The 22,748-nt window shown below is 43.6% G+C and overlaps 1 protein-coding gene across 7 annotated transcripts in view; it reads right to left on the minus strand.

Moving 5' to 3' along the window:
- IQCH (IQ motif containing H) overlaps positions 1-22,748 on the minus strand; it is a 187,602-nt gene that overhangs the window by 158,331 nt on the left and 6,523 nt on the right. For all 7 annotated transcript variants that reach the window (XM_058665635.1, XM_058665632.1, XM_058665630.1 and 4 more), the window contains exons 2-4: positions 21,652-21,774; positions 20,429-20,520; positions 10,594-10,711 (exon numbers count right to left, since the gene is read on the minus strand). In XM_058665635.1, the coding sequence (XP_058521618.1) occupies positions 10,594-10,711; positions 20,429-20,520; positions 21,652-21,774 (333 nt within the window). The remainder of the gene's footprint in view (positions 1-10,593; positions 10,712-20,428; positions 20,521-21,651; positions 21,775-22,748) is intronic.

Here is a 22,748-nt window from a genome sequence, read left to right on the forward strand (position 1 = left end):
TCAACAACAGTTCAATCAAAGCGATGAAGAGGCACTACCCGGAGCCCGGCACGCTGGTCTAGTGGCTAAAGTCCTTGTCTTGAACACGCCAGGATCCCATGTGGGAGCCGGTTCAAATCCCAGTGACTCCACTTCCTAGTCAGCTCCCTGCTTGTGGCATAGGAAAGCAGTCAAGTATGGCTAAAAGCCTTGGGACCCTGCACCCATATGGGAGACCCAAAAGAAGCTCCTGGCTCCTGGCTTCGGATTGGCTCAGTTCCAACCATTGTGGTCACTTGGGGAGTGAGTCAGTAGATGGAAGATCTTCCTCTCTGTCTTTCCTCCTCTCTGTATATCTGACTTTGCAATAAAAATAAATAAATCTTTAAAAAAAAAAAAAGAGGCACTACCCTTGTGTCTTCTTAGCCTGCTGGGGCTGCTGTTTCTCCCAGCACTGCAGGCTGGGAAGGCCGAGATCAAAGTCTGGGAAGGCTGGCTGCCTGGTTCATGGATGGCCATCTCTTTGTCACTGGGTCTGCACATAAAGGAGAGGATCTCTCAAGGGACTTCCTCCACCAGGGCCTGACCCCATTCACACAGCTGCCATCCTCGCAACCTGTACATGTCCCTCCCGAAGACCCCACTGCAGACAAGGTTAGGACCTAACAAGTGAACTTGACCTGGCGGGACACAGCCATTCAGCATATGGCAGGTAGGTGTTTTTTTTTTTTTTTTTAAAGTCAGGTGACAAAGCGAGAGACACAAAGAGAAAGAGTTTCCATCAGTTGGTTCATTCCCCAAGTGGCTGTAGCAGCTGGGGCCGGGCCAGGCTGATACTCTCTGCCTGGAACACCATCTGGGTCTCCCACAGGATGGCAGGAACCCAGGTACTTGGGCCGTCTTTCACTACCTTCCCAGGCACATTAGCTGGCAGCTGGATAGGAAACAGAGCAGCTGGGACTCAAGCCAGTGCATTCATGTAGGATGCTGGCACTGTAGGTGGCACTGTAGTTTGACTAACCCCAGCAGCGTTGTTGCAATAATTTCATACTAAAGAGATTCTTTTTTAAGTTGCAGAAAAGGAAAAACATATTTTGTAACAATTCCTGCCTTTCCAATGGACTGTGCCGGAACCGGTACTAGCTGGAACATGTGGGAATCTGATCTGGGAATACCTCTTAGTCTCTTTGGTGATCTCCCCAATCAAACTACTGGACTCAGAGCCCTGGCTAAGAGTGGACGGAGGACGGAACAGGTCAATCAACCACCTCAGCTAAACGTTGGGCAGCGAAATACTGGGCAAACGAAGACTCCATGATGGACTGTGACAATCAGTGGCTTCTTCAATGACCTAATCGAGCTGGGAGGGATGTGACTGGCAGCAATCCATAACTGGAAGACTATTAAGACCACTTGAGCAAGTATCTCAGCATGCCCCACATCTGGGACCTTGGGCGGGTGAGAGACTGGATGGGGATTCTCCCTCAATATCCCCCTTCACCTCAGATACATAAATAATACAATAAAAATATATATTAAAAAAAAAACAATTCCTGCCTTTCATGGAGTTTCCATTCTCATTAGAGGACAGAGCTGGTTGACCTGCGCCATTGTGGCCATTCTTTTCCTGCAGCTCTGATTCAGTACAATTCAGCTAGCTATTTCATACTATGAGCTGTTCACCCTGACATAGTGAGATTCTGCACGGCACCCTTGACTGTCTGGTCTTTCTCCAGTTTTTACCTGTCACCAAAATGTTGAAAATTCCCAAAACTCACGTTTCGACTAAACTTTGAAAATTACTTTCTCGGGTCTGGCCTTTACCCTAGCGGCTCCGATGCCTCCCATCCCACACAGGACTGCCCGGGTCTGAGCACCACCCCTGGCTCTCGGCGCTCACTGCCGCAGACTCTGAGACACAGCAGTGATGGCTCAGGAAGTTCCCGTCTGGCTGCTCACATGCAAGGCATGGATTGGACGGAGAGGGTCCTGGCTCCTGGTTTTGAGCCCAGTGAGGGGCTGTTGTGGGGGTATCTGGGGACTTAGCCTCTCTCTCCATCCCCTCTTTCTATCTTTCAAAGAAAACAAAAACCAAGTTCTCATTTGGATCCAAATTCACAAAAGGAATGGTTTTTCCCATTTCAGACACAAATGTCGCACACTACTGCATTATCCTACATCATGGCCTATTTTTAATTTTTGATGATTAAAGCACTCATTTTAAGGAATTAATATCAAGGGGATATTCAGATGGATTTATTCTCCCCAACCTACAAACATGCTAAATGTATTATGCTTCTAAGAAGTCTGGTTGACAGTTCAGGAGTGTCTATTTTGAAACTGCCTTTGGATGTAGCTTGCCAGACACAACCTGACCTATAAGCTTTTCCTCCTGCTCTTTATCTTCTCCCTGGCCTTTTTTTTTTTTTTTTTTTTTTTAAATCTGACGCTTTCTTTGACTATTATGGGCACTTGCAGCCCAAAATACTCTATGGCAGGGAGGGGCCTGGTGTCAACAGTGGGTTTAATTGTTGACTGTTGAGGTCCCTTCAAAATCAGAGATTCCAGAAGGAGATGAATAATCACAGGACTACCCAAAGGGGAGTACTTTCCTTGGTTCCAGGTACTGTGCTGCTTGGGGGACTAGGCATTTATTCCCATTGTGGGAATCTGTATTTCGGACTCTTCTTGGGGCCTTTACAGCCCTACTTGGAGAATCTTCACCCTTTTTGCTTTTGTCATAAAAATAGGGTGGGTTATCTGGTAAACACAGTGGGCATGTAAGCTGAGCAACAGGGACCACCCAGAGTGACGGAGAAAGACTGTGTCCCTTCCGTGGTGATGGGTCTTGGCACAAAAAAGCCACTGTGTCTGTTCATGGCGGGTGCTGTGGATGTGGGGACAAATACAGCATTTGCTGTGCACAATGTCCCTTGCATTCGCAAAAAGTACAGCATTCCTAGCCATGGAACACTAGCAGTGCTCCTCCCCGCCACTGCCCGAAGCACTGTGACAATCCCCAGGACTCCCTGACACTTCCCCAGGCTCCTGGAGGAAGACCCTTCAACTCAGTCCCCCGTGGAAAGGGGTCATGTGTGTATTATCTAGCACACACTGGAATGTAATCGGTACCCCAGAGCCGCTAAGCTGAATTCATATTTCACAAACTGCTTGTGAAGGCAATCACGGGGAAAATCTCCAAGAATTCTTCCAACAAAAGAAACTGTTGAAAGATTTAAGTGCAAAGCCTCTTAAGGTATTTACTGTATTTCTTCTCTTTAATGGCAAATGTACTCTCGGGTTTTAACATTTCTCAAGTCAGCTTTTGGGTTTTTTTTTTAATCTTTGGGACCACAACAAACCTGTGAGTCAATATGAAGAAGTTGTGGCACAACTGTGTACTGAGAATTCAGTCACATGCACACGTAAGAATCTGTTACACTATCGTTACCACAGTGAAGCACTGTGCCCTTGCAGGACCACTGCTGCTTAAATTTTAAGCTAAATTTAGGATCTCTAATTTTTGTTTCAAATGTCTTTTTAAAAAATCCCACTTGGTTGCAGCATTAAAATAAAAAGTTATTGCAGATGCAGAAATAAAGGAACATAGCAAATCTCAGGGAACAGACTCGAGTATTTTAAAATTATTTTCCATTATATTTTGTATATATACAAAAAGCTCATGATATCTGATATCTTACAATCCAAGGAAAACCAGGAATTTCGAAGACTGCTCCGATTGTATTTGCTTGGCGCTTTCCTTAAGGAAACCTTTGAAACATCCCCTACATGTCCATTAGAGCAAACCTGTAGGTCACTCTGCTATTTCCTGAGCTCCATTTCACACTGCAGGTAAGTCTATGCAATATTTACACTTGGAGCTTCCTCAGGCATTCCTGCCTCAACAATGTCTGGAAGAGAATTCAATCTTATTCTCCTGCTCCGACCGCCCCACCCCATCTCATCTGCTCCTATGCTCGCCATTTTGATGAACGGGGTCACTGTCCTCCAACCTGGCCACCTGTGAGCTGTCACTCGCCCTCTCCCTCTCTTTTACCTCCCAATCAATCACCAGGCCTTGCTAGTTCTCCCTGTCACCACAACAGGACTGAGAACCCGTTTCTTTCTCCTCACACCCACGGCCACGGGATCATGTGGACCCTTGTCAGCTCTGGTCCAGACTGCCACGCCGCTGGTTGGGGCTGTCTCTAGTGTCGGCCTTCATCTGCTGCCAGATCCTTTTCCACATCACTGACATAAAGGCCTTTCCAACTCACCACTAAAATTCAATTCTCTCTCGAAAAGTCTTCAGCAGGGCCCAGTGTGATAGCCGAGCGGCTAAAGGTCTCGTTTTGCACGCACTGGGATCCCATATGGGGGTCGGTTCTAATCCTGGCAGCCCCACTTCCCATCCAGCTCCCTGCCTTTGGCCTGGGAAAGCAGCTAAGGATGACCCAAAGTCTTGGGACCCTGAACCCATATGGGAGACCTAGAAGAGGCTCTGGGCTTCTGACTTCAGACCAGCACAAAACTGGCCATTGCAGCTGCTTGGGGAGTGATCCATCAGATGGAAAATTTTCCTCTCTGTCTCCCCTCCTTTTGGTATATCTAATTTTCTAATAAAAATTTAAAAAATCTTTTTTTTAAAAAAGAAAAATTTTCAGCTGCCATTGATATAAATTCAGACTCCTTCGCATTAGACAGTCTTAGTAACTTGCAGCACAATCTGGCCCTCCTTTATTTTGTGTTCAGCCTCACGTCTTTAAACAACTCTCCACATTTTAACACAGGGAAGTCATTGGGCTCCCCTCCACCCCAACCCTTGTTTATGATCATGCTTGGCTCATGCTTTCTGCTGTAAACACCAATCTTCCGCCAGGTTACCTAGCTGTCACCCAGCCCTGGCATCACTGCCTAGGGGTAGCCTTTCCCTCCCTCACCAAGCTAGCCTCTTCTCTATGGCACAGTAGCACACAGGACTCCTCTCTGTTTCAGACTATCAACAAAAGCATCTACCTGCCTTCTTGCCTCCCTCAATACGTTCTGTTGGACAAGTTCTCCCTTGCTTAGGACAAAGCCTACTGCCCAGTGAACAATCAAGTTAGAGAGTGACTGAATGACTTCATACATGAATGAATGAGTGAATGAATGAATGAATGAATTTCCCCTAGGCCAAGGGAAAGTGGTCTACCCTTGTCCTGAAGTTCTCACTGATGCCATCCTCTGGTTGGGACAGGAAGTACACCGTCACTTTCCTCACCTGTGTCTTAGAAATGAGTGGTTCTCAAAAAGGAATACACCTTGTGCCGCACATCTTTTATATGCCCTGGGGAAGGGGAGGACGGAGATTGGAAGGGAGGAGCATGAGGCTGGGATATTTATTCTTCTGGCCCTGTCCTCAGGAGCACCCAAGGTGGGATGCCCCACACCGTGTTGTGTCCCTCAAAGGTCACAGTTACCACTGGCTGCACTCCCTCCACAGCTTGCTTGCTCTCTCTCTCTCTCTTTCTCTCTCTCTCTCTCCAGATCCCTCCAACAGTTAACTCAATCATTTGTTCTAGTTTGAATTCCAAGGAAATAGATTCTGGAACAGACATTGCTGCAGGTTTCCTGGGGAAGTACTTGTGACAGACATAGGTGAGGAGTGACCGTATGTAGCAATGGGCTGAGGAAGAGGTGGGATCATGGTGCAATTATAAGATCTTCAGCTGGGGGCCCAGCACGATGGCTCAGTGGCTCAATCTTCACTTTACAAGTGCCAGGATCCCATATGGGCATCAGCTCCAGTCCCAGCTGCTCTACTTCCCATCCAGCTCCCTCCCTATGGCCTGGAAAAACAGTGGAGGATGGCTCAAGCCTTGGGACCCTACAAAGAAGGGAGACCTGGAAGAAGTTCCTGACTCTTGGCTTCAGATCAGCTCAGCTTTGGCCATAGTGGTCATTTGGGGAATGAACCAGTGGATGGAAGATCTTTCTGTCTCTCCTTCTCTCTCTGTAAATCTGCCTTTCCAACAAAAACAACAAAAAAATCTTTTTTAAAAAGAAAAAAGAAAGATCTTCAGTCGGTACATGGGAAGTGCTGGAGGTATGGCTTTTATTTTTATATCAAATTAGGACAAGGGACTAGACTTGTACTCCTATCAGTCAGTCATTGGGAGGGGCCAGAATGAGGGCAGGCATAGGCCCGGAAGGATCTCCTGTTGTGGTCCCTCAGCAGCAAGGAGAGTGAGTACCTCAGTCCTGAGTGGAGCAGGGAGTGAGGGTAGGGCTCTGGGAAGCACACAGCAGCATGCTCTGAGGAATCCCCTTCCTTCATTCCTTAACACTTAAAATTGGCTACGTGTGACAATGGCTAAACCCGAGTACTCTACACTGTCTCATTTCCCTCTACCCTCTTTTCCACTTGAGCAAAATCTCTTTTGGTGAAACTGTCTTCAAATGATCTCAGTTGAACCATCTCTTTCCATCCTCAAAACCAAATAAAAAATACAACATCCTATTTCCCCATTTCGGTGCCTAGCAGCCCCGACTCACACCAGCTGCCTGAAGTGACATCTTAGCCCTGGCCTTGACTTTCCTTTCACCTTCAGCTGCTGAGACTTGAGCTCCTAACTCTGGAATCTCTCTCCCTTCCTCGCCACTGCTTGTGTTTAGACCATCACTACCTCTTCATGACATCATTGCACCTGTCTTCACCACACTGTTAACTAACATAATATTTCACAAATAAATAAATACGAATGTAATTGTATCACTTGCCTGTCAAAAGCCTCCAGGGGCTCTATTCTGTTGGACGTGAACCCTGCCCATAAAAGCATGTTCCCATGCAGCCATCTGCTAGGCCTGCCTACGCTCACCCTCTCAGCCTCTGTTGTCCCTGGCTATCACATGGGATTGGACAGTGTGGCTAAGGATGTGGATGGTATAATTAGTTTGGCTTTCACATCTTTAGGGTAGGTTTCTCACTCACTAAAACACATGGGTATGACCCTTGAATCTAGAGGAGACAAATCAATGAGGACTGCATTAGCAAAAATGGAATCTATGTCCATTTTACACAGCTGCCTGCAGACCTTGAAACAGGACCTTGCCTTCTGATTCCATTTACTGATATTTCATCCTGATTCTTTTTATGAAGAGGGAAATCCTCAGGAAGTGAAAAATCAGTATATTTTTTTCATGTATAACTATTTCTGAATGTGCATTTTCAAACATTAAAGAATACTAGTACACCATTATTGGTGTTAGGTCTTATTCATAAGACTTCCTGTTTGTCAATTTTGATTTTTGGGTGTGAATTTCCAAAAGCAGCCACTGCTTTGGGGGAGGGAAGAGTGCTTAGAGAAGCGACTGGGGCTAGTTTAAAAGGTTGGAGGGGAGCTACCTGAGGTGGTCATGTCCTACTGGCTCTCACAGCTACCAGATCCTCGAAGCTTTCGGATGTAGAGGACATATGTGACAGCTACTGAAGCCACACGTTGACTTCACAGCACAGACTCAAGCCTACGTGTTTGCGAGCAGATGTCATTGATATTAAAAGTACAAGCACAATAGTGATTCAGGTCCTGGAGGTAAAGTCAGAGGGGAAAACGGTGCATACCCCTCTCTAAATGATCCTCATCCTGACTCACAGTTGGGCCGTGCTTATTTGTTTCATCACTGCCAGGATTTGAAACTCTTTAGGGGAAATAAGTTATCTGGCCATTGTTATACTTTTTCCTAGGACAAGAATAGCAGTGACACATTTCTATAATAGTCCCAATTTCAGAAATTTTATTCATTATTCTTGGAAACTGGAGGCTTCTATTCAAAAATCACTTTTTTTGTGGACCTACTCCGGTTGTCCTGTGATTCTTGGAAGTCTTTTGTTGTTGTTGTTGTTTTAAAGATTTTTTTTTATTACAAAGTCAGATATACAGAGAGAAGGAGAGACAGAGAGGAAGATCTTCCGTCCAATGATTCACTCTCCAAGTGAGCCGCAACGGCCGGTGCTACGCCAATCCGAAGCCAGAAACCAGGAACTTCTTCCGGATCTCCCACATGGGTGCAGGGTCCCAAGGCTTTGGGCCATCCTCGACTGCCTTCCCAGGCCACAAGCAGGGAGCTGGATGGGAAGCAGGGCTGCCAGGACACAAACAGGCACCCATATAGGATCCTGGCGTGTTCAAGGCGAGGACTTTAGCCGCTGGGCCACGCCGCCGGGCCCTGTTGTTGTTGTTTTAAATCCCAGACATTTAACTGAGGCAGTGTGGAAGCACAGTGGTAAGAGAAGACGGGAAGCTGAAGGTCCATTTATCACAGCATTCTGTTTTACTTTCATCAGACCCTTTATTATTATCTGGCTTTTTCTTATTGATGGGCTTCCTGTGGTGGGAGAGCAGGGAATGGATCAGTCCCATTATCCAATGTGCCTCCAACAGTCCTGTACCAACCATGGAGCAGGCAGTCCACTGAGGGGGCATGAACAGCCCCCATATACTAAGTGTGATGACAGGCAGGAGAGGATTGCACACATAGTGCAGAGGAGCCTGCATGGGGATGCGCCTGTGTTGTTATCAATTGCTCATTTAACAAATATTTATTGAACTCCTCCTGGCATAATACAGCAATTGAACACTGTGCTTGTTAAGCTTATCATTTGATAGAAATACAGATATTCAAAACAGGATTATGCCACCCACTATTTAAATATAACCTGAGGTAAATGTGATGAAGGTGAGTTTTATGTTTATAAATTATATCTCAATAAAGACATTTTAAAACAAGATCACCTACTAGCCCGATTCTCTTGGGCCACATCTCTGCACCTGAGCTTCTTCAACAATAGAATTAGGATAATGATACCATCTTCTTCTAGGAGTGTTCTGAAGTTAGTATGTCCAAAGCCTTGACAAGCATACCTGGTACCCAAAAGAGGTGGGCTATTATTACTCTTGCGAGTCAGGAGTGCTACGGACCAAACGTGTACCCCTCAAAATCTTATGCTCAAACCCTTGTGATGATACCAGAAGGCACAGACTTTGGGAAGTAATTTGGTCATGAGGATGAAGTGCCCTTACAAAAGCAAATGTGACTGTTCCCTCTCCCCAGATACGTATATAACCAGCTGCCTGAGTTTTTATGACTAACAACTGGCAAAATTATTGCACTTTAAAGTAATTCTATATAATTGCATAATGCATATATTTTGTCTAATAAAACCAAACTGAAGGACAGATAATGTTAAATGTACTCAAAATCATGGTGTACATATATATGCATATGTATATACATACATATGAATGAAGATACAGTAAGAAGAGTGCCTGAATTTTCCAGCATCTCGATCCTGCACTTCAATTCCTAGAACTGTAAGAAATAAATTGCTATTGCTTTTATTTTTAAGGTAAATGTATTTACTTGAAAAGTAGTTATGGAGTTAGAGAGAGTCTTCCACACACTGGTTTACTCCCCAAATAGCCACAACATCCAAGCCTTTGCCAGATAAAGTCAGGAGCCTAGAATTCGAACAGAGTCACCCACATGGGTGACGGGGGCCTAAGAATTTTCTGTTGCTGTCCTGATTCATTAGCAGGGATCTGGTTAGGAAGTGGAGCAGCCAGAACTCCAACTGGAGCTCATTATGTGAAGCTGCACTGCAGGTGGCAGCTTAACATTGCTAAGCTGCATGCTGGCCAAGCAATTGTTTTGTTTTCTTTTTTTAAGTACTTACTTGTTTGAAAGGCAGAGGAGAGAGTCAGAGGCTGAGAGATTCTTTCATCTACTAGTTTACTCCACGTGCAGTTGAAACACCTGGGGCTGGGCCAGTCCAAAGCCAGGAGCCCAGGGTTCCATCTGGGATGGCAGAGGTACAATTTTCTGGGCCATCCTCTGTTGTTTTCCCAAAAGCATTAGCAGGGAGCTGGATTGAGAAGCTGGAACTCAAACCAGTGAGTCTAGATGAGACTCCAGCATGGCAAGTGGCATGGCAGCATGGCAGCTTAATGTGTTGCATCCCTGAGTACATTGTTTAAGCCACTCTGACTTTGCTCTCCTGCTCTGGCAGCCTAACCTGACCATGACAGGCAGGGAACAGGAATGACATTGAGACAATAGCCAGCAGGGGCAAAGTCAGAAACCTCATGAACTCAATTGCATGAACTCAAAAGCTTCCTTTTTTAGGGCTCTGTTCAAAACTTTGAAGGCCTTTGTGTTTTCATTTGTTTTGTTTTCTAAAGAAAGCACTTTTTTTTTTTGGCAGACACTAAGCTATGAACATATCTGAAACAACAGAAGCATGAAATGGGAGAATAAATCTCTGGATTCATTATGTTTTGCACTTTTGAATACAAAGTAGGTTTCTTCCCTTTAGCCTTTAAGGATCTTTGAATAGCCTTACTCAACCATAATTCTTGCACCATAACATTTGCCTTTTTCTAAATGTATAACGCAATGCTAGTTGCTGTATTCTCAGATTTGTACCAACACCACCACCATGGGATATTCCAGAACATTCTCTCCATCGGTGTGAAAAAAATCTTTGCACCTGCTAGACACAGCTCCCAACCTGCCCTCTCCCCAGCCCCTGGCTGCCGATGACCGATTCTCTGTGCCTGTGGATTGCTGCATTCATACCTTTGTTTTTGGACGCACATGTGGAAATGAACTCTGCTGTTTCTGGGTCCGCCAGAGTTTAACCTCAGAGTCCAGAGGGAAGACAAACAACTTCTGGTCAATGACATTTGGAAGCAGCCTAAGAAAACAGCAATAGAATGTAAGGTCAAAGTTGGTATCTTCAAAGCTTCTTGTTAAAACTTCATAGTTAAGATTAGTTTTACAGGAAATATTCTATCAATGATTGCCATAAATCAGACCAATCTGTAGCATTTTTACCATCATAACATTGCAGCTGTTTCACTTAGTAGAAGAATTTCCGAGTCTGATAAAGGCCATTATATCGTGGATTAAAAAGCTTTATCCCTGACTGAGTTTATATGACTAACAACTGACAGAATTATTACACTATAAAACATCCCTTGGAAAAGAAAAATACATTAATGCTGCATTTTGTCTAATAAAACTCAATTACAGGATAGCCAGTGTTAAATAGCTTCAAAATGAAGGTCACTACGCAGTTTATGCTCTTATGCTTTAAATTTCTGCTCTGTTATATAATTGTTAAGATTTAAAGATCAGAGATGTTTAAAGAAATTCCCTATTAAACAGTGGGCTACTCCATGGCAGAACATTGTAAAAACAAAATAAAATGGTGGGAATGTTCAGTTTTCAACTCAGGGGCCAGTGTTTGTAGTATAGTATGTTAGGCTGCCACCTGTCACATCAGCATCCTGTATGAGTGCTGGATCAAATCCCAGCTGCTCCACTTCAGGTCCAGCTGTCCAGTAAAATGACTGCAGAAGCAACAGAAGATGGCTCAAGAGCTTGAGCCCTTGTACTCACATGGGAGACAAAGATGGACGTCCAGGCTCCTACCTTCAGCCTGGCTCAGGCCTGGCCACTGTGGCCATTTGGAGAATGAATCAATGGATGGAAGATTCTCTCTGTGTGTCTTTCTCTTTTTTTTCCTCTGTAACTTTGCCTCTCAATTAAATTAATTGACCTATTTTTTTTTAATTTAAAGGCAGGCAGTTCTTTAACATGATCAATTTAATTAAGATCAATAAAACTTTGAGTCCACAGTGATGCCTACTTTCATAACATTAGTACTAAAAAGGTACTTTTATGAGCTTCTGATGTTACTCTAAGACATAAACTGCTTAGACATTGTCACTCCCATCCTTACAACAAGAAAACTGCCAAACAAACAAACAAACACTACAACTCTCCTTCTACCAGAGACAGGACAAACCCAGAACCTGAAAACTAGAGTGTGTATGTCAGTGTGTGTGTGTGTGTGTGTGTGTGTGGTAGGGCAGGGCGGGGGGTGGTAATCACAGACTCACAGCTCACAGGGAGCAAAGGGCTGGGGGTATGGTCCCTGGCTGGAGGCCAAGGATACATCGTAGAGGGTCCCATCCTTTAGGTGAGCTTGGCTGTGTTCTCAGTATGAGCATCCCAGGAGAGAACCTTCCTCTGAAATACTGCCTGAGAGTCTCCCTTGTTCTTTTCTCTATAATGAAAGCTGAACCTTTCCACCCTAGTTAATTGTGTAAAGATTGTCAAAAATATAATAAAAAATGGATGGGGAAAAAAAAGAATAAGGAGGATAACCTAAAAAAGCTGACTTTCAACAAAGAAACTTATTTTCCCAAAACTTTATCTGACCTGGAAAGAGGCCATTGTCTAACTGCACCCACTTATCACCTTCCTGTCTTTTCTAAACGTAGAGTGGGGAAGGCAGACATGTTAAAAAGCACATGACAATAACATCTCAGGGCCACAAAACCAAAAAAAGACTGAGCCCTGGGCCCGGCGGCGTGGCCTAGCGGCTAAAGTCCTCGCCTTGAAAGCCCCGGGATCCCATATGGGCGCCGGTTCTAATCCCGGCAGCTCCACTTCCCATCCAGCTCCCTGCTTGTGGCCTGGGAAAGCAGTCGAGGACGGCCCAATGCATTGGGACCCTGCACCCGCGTGGGAGACCCGGAAGAGGTTCCTGGTTCCCGGCATCGGATCGGCGCGCACCGGCCGTTGCGGCTCACTTGGGGAGTGAAACATCGGACGGAAGATCTTCCTCTCTGTCTCTCCTCCTCTGTGTATATCTGGCTGTAATAAAATGAATAAAATCTTTAAAAAAAAAAAAAGACTGAGCCCTAATTATAGCAGTACAGAATACTTCCCAAAGCCCACTATCCCCACACACACCTTACCTCCACATCCACCCATCCACAGGGCTATGGATGAAAAAACTCCACGGGTCAGAGTCTACCTTTTTTTTTAAAGAGTTATTCTTTTATTTGAATAACAAAATTATAAATAGAGACCAGAAAGGGAAGAGAAAAAAGAGAGAGAAATCTTCCATCTACTGCTGTTCACTCCCTCAAATGTCCAGACCAAACTTAGGAGGAGCCAGAAGCTTCTTCTGAGTCTCCCATGCAGGCGCCCAAGCACGTGGAACCCTGACACTCACTGGGACAGCCCAGATGGAGTTTCTGGCCCCAGGCTTCAGCTTGATCCCAATTCTGGCTGCGGTGCAGTTATTTGGTCTTTCTGTCTCTTTCTCTCACTGCTTCTCTTTCAGATAAAATAAATTTAAAAAACTTTTTTTAAAAGTGAAAAAGAAATCAGGAAAACCTCAGATAAACATACACTAAGATATTCTTTGCAAGAAACTTTGAAAGAAGTCCCTTGGGCCCAGCCCAATTGGCTAAACTGATTCATGCCCTGGCTGCCTCACTTCCCATCCAGCTCCCATCTTATGGCCTTGGAAAGCAGTTGAGGATGGTGCAAAGCTGTGGGACCCTGCACCTGCACCCATGTGGGAGACGTGGAAGAAGTTCCTGGATCCTGGCTTCGGATCGGCACAGCTCTGGCCATTGCAGCCACTTGGGGCATGAACCAGGGGATAGAGGATCTTCCTCTCTGTCTCTCCTTCTCTCTATAAATCTGCCTTTCCAATAAAAATAAATATATCTTAGAAAGAAGAGGAAGAGGAGGAAGAGAAGAGGAGAAAGAAAGAAGTTTCTTGCAAAGAAAATTGAAGTTAGTCATACATGGGGTGTATGAGGCAAAATGAAAACCTGAGAAGCCCCCACCGTGTCATGGCTGGTGCTCCAAGGCCCCTGGCAGGTCTGCCTTCTCCTTGCCTCTTTCAGAGTCTTGTCTGGTTTGTTTGCACAGTGTCCTGGGTTTTTGCTGTACTTAGCAAGAGGCATAGGAAAGACAATCTTTCCTAAACTGAGTCCCAGGGTACATTCCTAAAATCCTTTTGCCTCCATGGATTACAGGTCAAAAAGTGAATATGTATTTCTTTTATTTTTAATTAGAAAGGCAGAGAGACAGAGACAGAGACAGAGACAGATACAAATGCTTACAACAGTCAGGCTGGAGGTAAAGATCCAGAACAATCGGGGCTTCCCAAGTGGTTTGGCAGGAACTCAAGAACTTGAGACATCACCTGCTGCTGTCTTTCAGGGTGTGTGTCAGCAGGAAACTGGGTCAGAAGTGTAGCAGCCAGGACTCCAACCAGGCACTCAGATGTGGATATGGGTGCACTAGGCACTGTCCTGACCATTACACCAAACACCCACCCCTTAAAGAGAATTTAGATATAATTTTATATCCTAATTTTTCTTATCTCAATATTTACTGTGACAAGTTTTTCATGTCTTTGGAATTTATTCAATAATATCAGCTTTCATAGCTATAAATAACATTAACATGGGTCAGAATGGATTTAATCATAATTTTACTGCCAACTTTTAGGGTATTTTGTAATTCGCTTCTAGTAGACAGGTTACTGAGACAAACACACTCATCTAAAGATTCATGGATATCTCTCCTTATTTCCTGGGACATCTTCTGGGATAATTCCTGGAGCTTCAGCTACTATGTTCAAAATAATAATTTGGGGTCGGCACAGTGGCATAACAGCTTAAGGGATTGCCTGCAATGCCAGGATTCCATATGGGCACTGGTTGGAGTCCTGGCTGCTCCACTTCTGATCCAGTTCCCTGCTAATGTGACTGGGAAATCACTGGAGGATGGCTCAAGAACTTGGGCCCCTATACCCATGTGGGAGACCTGGAGGAAGCTCCTGGCTTCTGGCTTCAGCCTGGTCCAGCCTTGGCGATTATGGACTTTTGATGAGTGAAACAGTGGATGGGCATTTTCATCCCCTCCCTTCTCTATGTCACTTTGCCCTTCAAGAAAATAAAATACATCTTTAAAAAAATAATTCAAACTTACAGGAAAGATGAAAGGACAATATGTCCAAGTGACCCTCAATAGGGTATCAAATATTGATATCCTATTCCTTGATTCCCCAAGACTAGCATGCAGGCATAGTCCATAAAACTGTCCTAGACAGTTTTTAAAATCTATTGTTATCACGTTACAGTTTCTCATATTATACTATTACACAGGAGTAGCAGTAATTTGGAATAAACTTTTCTAACTTCCTGGACGCCCACACATAGCGTGAAGCCCCTGAGTACCCGGGCAATGCTGATTTCTCAGGGATCAGAGAACTGTGCTGTCATGTCAAAGGAGGATAGAGCTGGGGGTTGTTCCCCAGGGACATGCCATCTCCATCGCAAGAGCAGTTAATGACAGCATGGACTGTAAGATCCTGACCGTTGGTCAACATCACAGTGGCCCAAGCCTTCAAAGCGCTAGGGAATTTGATCAGTCAGAAGTGCAGCCTCCATGTGACTGCCAGCTGTCATGCTCGTTGCTGGGATCCCAATCACAAGATCATCTGCATCAGAAATGCCAAAAGTGTTCAGATGCAGTTTTGAGGACCCCTTCTGGAAAGCAGTGGGAAGGAACTGCGAACCAAAGTTTGGGAATCATCACCCGAGGCCTGTGCTCTCACTGACAGGGGAGCCACCTCCCAGGTGATAGCAAGAGCACGCCACGGGGTGATGTGAGGACACTGTCAGAAAGAAACAAGAGATTTCCTGGAAGAGACAGCAGGAAACAGAGATCTCTATCTTCCTGTTCATCCCTAAATGCCTGCAACATTCAGGCTGGGTCTGCCACACGGATGGTGAGGATCGAAGTCCTTTGCTGCTGCTCCCTACCCCCCGCCCCTGTGCATTAGCAGGAAGCTGGAATAAGCATGAGGATAGCTGGGCACTTGGCTACAGGATGCAGGCATCCCACTCAGCCACCGAACAGCTAGGCCAAACGCTATGAGCTGTGTACTACAGCTTAATATTCAGGGTGTTGCTGCATCCCTCATGTCCCCTGCAGCTCTGGACACATTCTGAGACGGCAGGCTAATGCATTTGCTTTCAGAAAGGACTGTAGCATACTCATGTGGTGGGTTTATGGCCTTATTACTTAGGGGCTTGTCGTTGTTGTTTGTTTGTTTGTTTCATTAATTTATTTATTTGAGGCCAAACTTACAGAGAAAGAGAAAGATATTTTCTACCTGCTAGTTCACTCCTCAAACAGCCATGATGGACCAGAAGTTGGCCAGGATGAAACCAGGAGATTAGAACTCTGTCTGGGTATCTCACATGAATGGCAGGAGCACAAGCACTTGGGCCCCCTTTGACTGCTTTCTCAGGTCTATCACCATAGAGCTGGATTAAAGTGGAGTAGCTGGGACTCAAACCAGTGCTCATCTGGGATGGCAGTGTTACAGGCAGTGACTGAATTCACTGTGCCACAACACGGGAATTAAATTTATTTGTCTTTTTTTTTAAATGGCATTTTGGGGGCTGGCACAATAGCTTAACAGGCTAATCCTCCATCTAGAAGCATCAGCATCCCATATAGGCACTGGCTCATGTCCCGGCAGCCCCACTTCCCATCCAGCTCCTTCCCTGAGGCCCGAGAAAGCAGTGAGAGCATGACTCAAACCCTTAGGACCCTATACCAATGTGGAAGGCTGGGGAGGGGGAAGCACCTGGCTCCTGGCTATGGCTACTGTAACCCATGTGTGAACCAGCAAATGAAAGATCTTTGTCTCTCCTTCGTTCTGCAGATCTGCCTTTCCAGTGAAAATAAATAGTTAAAAACAAACAAACAACAACAACAACTAAAACACAGCTTTTTGAAGACATTTGGGCTTAGCGTTTTATCTCCTCTCCCAGAACCACATACCACCTGCTTCAGGATCTTCCCAAAATCAAGCTCCATCTGCATCAGGAAGGTCCTAGTAAACTCAAACCAAAACCAAAAGTGAGCTCTTTCCCCTCACACTGACTTCTCAGGTGTCAGTTCAGGTCGTTAACTCCTCCATGCTCTTAGCGCCCAAGAGGGGTCACCCATTCCACCTCTGCACAATCTTACGTGCACTGAGGCTCTTTCCAAAAGCCTCAAGTCAATTTCAGCTTTCAGCCCCCCTAACACCATCTTGATCTAGATCCATATACCCCAGATTGAACTCTGAACACAAGGACAAGGTCCATGTGTAATAAACACATCCCTGATATCTAACACTGTGTGCTACGTGGTAAACAGTAGTTGTTCGGTAAAAGTTTGTCAAGCAAATGGAAGAAAAATAAACAGGTATATGAATGTGTGGGTGTTTATGGCAATACAGCCACTGCTTCTTCTCCCTAAGCTGCGTTCTTTCCCATGTGTTCTAAAGAGCCTTGTCAGATTAATTTTTATAAAATGACATATTGTCATGTCACAATTTGACAGAAAAACCTCTAATGGCCTCATGCACTCTAAGAAGATGAATTTAAACTTTACGCAGGCCCACGCTGCCCCTCCAACTCTAGCTATTCAGTTTCCTCCCATTTCTCTCCTCCAAGGCCACCAGGGTCCTCCTGTGCTTGCTTCCTCCACGGTTCTTCATGTGTGTTCCTGTGTCCTACTCACAAAGCACTGCCCTTTCCTTTCTGTATGCCTCAATCCAAGTGCCACTTTGAGCCTTCCTAGGCTAGTCTTTGTGCACCTCTCCATGTTAGGATTACCTTTTGTACTCCCGGCTCCTTCTCCAATCACAGGACACCACATGTTGTAATTGCACTAAGTGTGTCTCTCTGACTGGACTCTGAGATTCTTTAGGTAGTACAGCTTCTTCTTCTTTTTTTTTTTTTTTTAACTTCATAGAGCACCAGCCATGATGCTATGCTAGCACATACTGCAACTTCATTTACTGCTTCCTGGCTTGAGTTCAACAGGCAAGGAAAAGACAGTCAATTTCTGAATGCTGAAGTCAAGATCAGGGGCAAGTGGAGAGAATGAATTTTTAGATTACCCAGGCACACAAAAGTTGGGGTGCTCTGGAGTGTCAGTGTGTTAAAACTAAAAAGGAAATAATGATGACAGCTTGTGTTCCTGTATCCTGACATGCACCTCATTTAGCCATTACAAGGCCTTTCTCCTTCCCTAAAGTCCCAGCACAAGAATGGCCTTCTACAATGATTTTTCTCATGTTCTCTCAGCAGAACCCCTCATATAATAACATGCCAATACTTTCTAGGAAGTCAGAGCTTATTTACTTACAATTATTTCCAGTTTTCTAAGAAATGAGAATAGTCTAAATCTTTTTCTACCCCTGCACCTCAATGTTTAATCCTTTGACTTTTGTCATTATTCTAACACATTCAAAGAGAATTTCAATGAACCAAAAGATGGGGTGGGCATTTTTGGTGCTGTGGGTTAGGACATCACTTGGGACATCTGTGTCAGGTATTGGAGTGCCAGTTTGAGTCCCAGCTTGTTTGCTGACTCAGCTTCCTGCAAATGTACCTGGGGAGGCAGCCAAAGATAGTCCAAGCACTTGGGTCCCTGCCACTCACACAGGAAACCCAGATGGAGTCCCTATCTCCTGGCTTCAGTATGGTCCGGTCTTGGCTGTTGCAAGCATTTTGGGGAACTAAATCACTGAATGGAAGTTTCATTCCTTCTTTCTTTCTCTCTCTTTCTCTCTTTTGCTCTGTATCATTCTTTCAAATAAATATCTATATCTGTTTTAAGAGAATAGTGAAAAGAACATTGAGAGTTGAGGAAATCTGGGTTCTGGAGAGGGTTTCATTCAAGTCTGGGCTCTTGGTCAAGTCCTTGTATCTCTGTGACTGAATTTTACTTAATTGAAAAATGAGCCCTATCAAGGTTATGACTAGTTACTTTAAGAATCACATGAAGGAATACAGATAATACAAACTGTTACGAATAAGAGCAAACATTGATTGAGCTCTTAACCCTGCTCAAGATCCTATGATAAAAGAGACCATTGAGACAATACAGACTTGGTCACTGCACTCATGAGCAATGACAAAGTAACTATCAGCATAAAGGAGTCAATGATGTATGACAAATAACTTGTATAAGTACTTGCCAACCCTTGGTTTACATCCTTGAGACAGCCAAAGCCAGAAGCATTTAGCTAAGCTGTGCCCAGATTCTTGACCCACACACACACAAAAAAAGAGATAACAAGTGCTTGTTGTTGTTAACCATTAAGATTTGGGTAATTGGTTTCGTAGCAATAGAAAACTAATACAAGTACTTTTTAGGCAGTGGAACTAGAACTGCGGCGAATACAGAGTAGCCCGAGCAGCTGTCCATGAGGAGGGATGGGGCACCTCTATCAAAGGACTATGGATGCCCATGGGATAAACTTCATACAGGGGGAAGGAAATGAAGCAAACAACACACCCAAAGCTCTGCTCCGCACTATGGAAGCTGGGACCCACCCATGATTCCCTGCGTGCTATTTCTGAACATGATGTCACTGCCAGATACTATTCACTTATATCAGGAATGTGTATAAAGTGCAAATAGGAGGCATAGGAGCGTTAGCTTAGTACAAAGGCTTAATCTATATTTACCCATTGTCAAAAGGTCCATAGTATAAATGAGACAAGGTCACTTCTCTTTAACTCAATTCTAATTATAATAAATCATTGTGGGAGATCTATTATAGAATGAATATTTCAAGCAGGTTTTAAAAAATCATTTTGTATTGTTTACCCCAGATACCAAAATCAGCTTTATAATAAAGCATACGTAGGACATTCTAAATAGTATTAATAAAGTGCTATGTAATCTAAATAGTGGAAAAACCGGTTTGCATTTAAACATCCTCCTGCGGAGCTGAATTTTAGAGATTTTTTTCACGCAAAAACAATAATGAAGAGTAATACTAAAATCAAGGACCTTGAAACCATTGTCATGATGTGAAGTACTAGAACTCCATAGTACACTTTAGTAAACTCCATAAAAACGTCAAATTTTGTCATTTACCTTCTTTTTATTTTTGTTAATTTTTTTATATATTAGAAAACCATATACAGAAAGTTTTTATATATTAGAAAGTTATATACAGAGAAGAGGAGAGACAGAGAGGAAGAACTTCTGTCCATTGATTCACTCCCCAAGTGACCGCAATGGCAGGAACTATGCCAATCTGAAGCCAGGAGATGCAGGGTCCCAAGGCCTTGGACCATCTTTGACTGCTTTCCCAGGCCACAAGCAGGAAGCTGCATGGGAAGTGGGGCCACCGTGATTAAAACCAGTGCCCATATGGAATCCTTGCAAGTTCAAGGCGAGGACTTTAGCCGCTAGGCTACCACACTGGGCCCTCTTGTTAATATTTTAGTTGTAGACATTTATGGGGTACAATGTAACAAGCCAATATCTGTATTGAATGTGTCACGATTTAGGTTAACATTTTCATCTCCTTAAAATTAAAAAAAAATTTGATTGACATTTAATAATTATACATTTATAGGGCACAGTGTAAAACATTTACAATGGAAACTTCTAGAATAGATATGAAGAAAACCGAGAAAATGTTGCCTTTATACTCATTTCATCTGAAGAAGAAAGTCTTTTTTAATGTTATTTACTTTGTACTCTAAAGTAAAGTGATTATTTTACTTACCATTTGGAAGTCCGAAGAGAATATAAGTTCTTATTGATAGTAGTTGTTAACACATGATGGTTTACAATGTTTAAATACTTATCAATGTGAATCTGTTACAGAAAAGTCAAAGTTTAGGCCATTAGACTAAAGATGCTCAGCTAATTCACTTCATCTCATTTGGTTAATACTCTGAATCGTATAATTAAACAAAAACAAAAATCCAAAACCAACGCAACATGCTACGTGTTATTGCATGTCTCAGGTACTGTCAGGCTTCTCAAGGCCAAATTACTTTATCCGAGGGAAGCATAGCAGGCATTTAAGATACAAACCTGAGTGACCTGCAGCACTTCTTACAAATTAGACTCTGCATAGTCAGTTCCACATCCAGGGAAATCCACTGGGCAATGCAGATGTGGAGTAACATCTTCTACAGAGACTTCAAACATGCATCCAAGTTTGAAAGCACTTGGCCTTTATGTAAAATGGCCGACCCAAAGACTTCAGCTGGGTGTACCACTCTCATAGTCCAGTAATACAGGATGATGCTGCATTAAGTTGATGGGGCTATAGAATACATCATCACGTTTCTAACAGCCTTGGGAGCTGAATGATGAAGCTGATTACATTGTATAGTGGAAGTATGAGAGTCCAAGACCTAGCAGACCTAGAAGGTGAAGGCTGACTATGTGGAAGATGCACCCCATAAGCTACCACCACCAGGCTTCCTGAATGGTCATTATGTACTCTGACATGTGGGTTCTTCCCTACGACCTTTGATATGGCTGCAATGATTCACCCTCAGATTTGACATATTACTTGAGCTTCAGTTGTTCGACTATAATATTACAAAAAGGAATAACTCAAAATGAAACTATCAAGGGAAAATAAACTATTTTTTCAGAATCCCAGTAAATCTGCATTATATTGGTATGAATTCTTTTTTGGGGGGGGTCAGGAAAATTGTTAGACTGATATAACTGTTTATTAAGCTGTAAGTTTTTTTTTTTATCAAAACACATCTTACTTAGCTGCCACCGCATAATTTTCCACATAATGCCCTTAAATTTGTTGCAGAACATGATGCAAACTAAACACTCACTTAATAATTGCAACTCGAAAACCTGACAGAATAAGAAAGTTGATGGGTGCCTTAAACCCAACTCTGCGAGCACCAAAATCCTGACTTAGAGGCTTGCTTCCTTCTGGTTTTCTTATTCAATAACTACAGCTCCACTTACTTTTAAGCCTACTTCAGTCCTCTGAATTGCTGTATCAAGATGCTGAATATTTAGAGTCTCTCCTTTCTGTTCAAGTGAGAATTTCGCTAATTTCTCTTTTAATTGATGAAGATCATCATGGACCTGTAGGAAGAAAAGAAAAAGTGTAAAATACTGAGAGAATATACACTTACTCTATGTATAGCAACTGTTTTTTATCTTACACTTTTGCAAGGTGTTTTACTTGCTAGGACCATAAAGTTGATTCTATGGTCTTCATAGTTTTAAGACATTCTTTATTTGGACTGTTTCATCAAATGATCATTTGGAGTTCTTAGAAATAGACACAAAGTTGCAATTTGGATGGCTTCTATTAGGCAGTATTGCAGAACCACAGATGATAAGAAGTTGGTGGCAGACTTCAATTTCTACGAGTCGGTGAAGGGGTAAGCAAACAGGAAGCTTCTAGCCCAGAGAGGTTCCGGTGGAAGCTGTGCCTGGAGTTGGCTGGCCTGCTGGTTTTCCATGCAGGATGGATCTTCCCCATTCTCGGCTCCAAAGTAGCAGCTTGGCAACTGCTGTGGCCTTGACTTTGCTTTATATAGTGAGAAACGAGAATGATCAGTGAAGAACAGGCACCATATGTTATTACTTTAACATTTTCCCTTCAATCTGTATTTTCCTTGGAAATGAGTATCTCTCCCCAATGTCAGGCACCCTCAGAATAAAATGGGTACCATGAAATCGGAAAGCAGACAATTCTCTGCATCCATATTAGAAACCAAACTTCAGATAAATACAGATGGCACCAATTATTGTATGGGCTGCTGCCACAAGAAAAACATTTTGTTATGCAAATTTATGAACCTAACACCTGTTTCAGCAACAGTCACACCACTAACAATCTGTGGCCTGGGTTGCTAAAGGCATTTTGAAATGGTTTACCTTTTCTCAGTCAGGATAACTGGACCCACAGAGTGATCCACTCTGTGTTATTGATTACTCTCAAATGTTCCCAGGGAGCCAAGTCCTATATTCAAAAGATGAGAATTTGCATCTTTTCACTGATGGGCATCACAGTCTGGCAGACACAGCTGGTCATTTGTACTCTGTGAAAA

This window comes from Ochotona princeps, chromosome 6 (assembly GCF_030435755.1).
Source record: "Ochotona princeps isolate mOchPri1 chromosome 6, mOchPri1.hap1, whole genome shotgun sequence".
NCBI classification, from domain to species: domain Eukaryota; kingdom Metazoa; phylum Chordata; class Mammalia; order Lagomorpha; family Ochotonidae; genus Ochotona; species Ochotona princeps.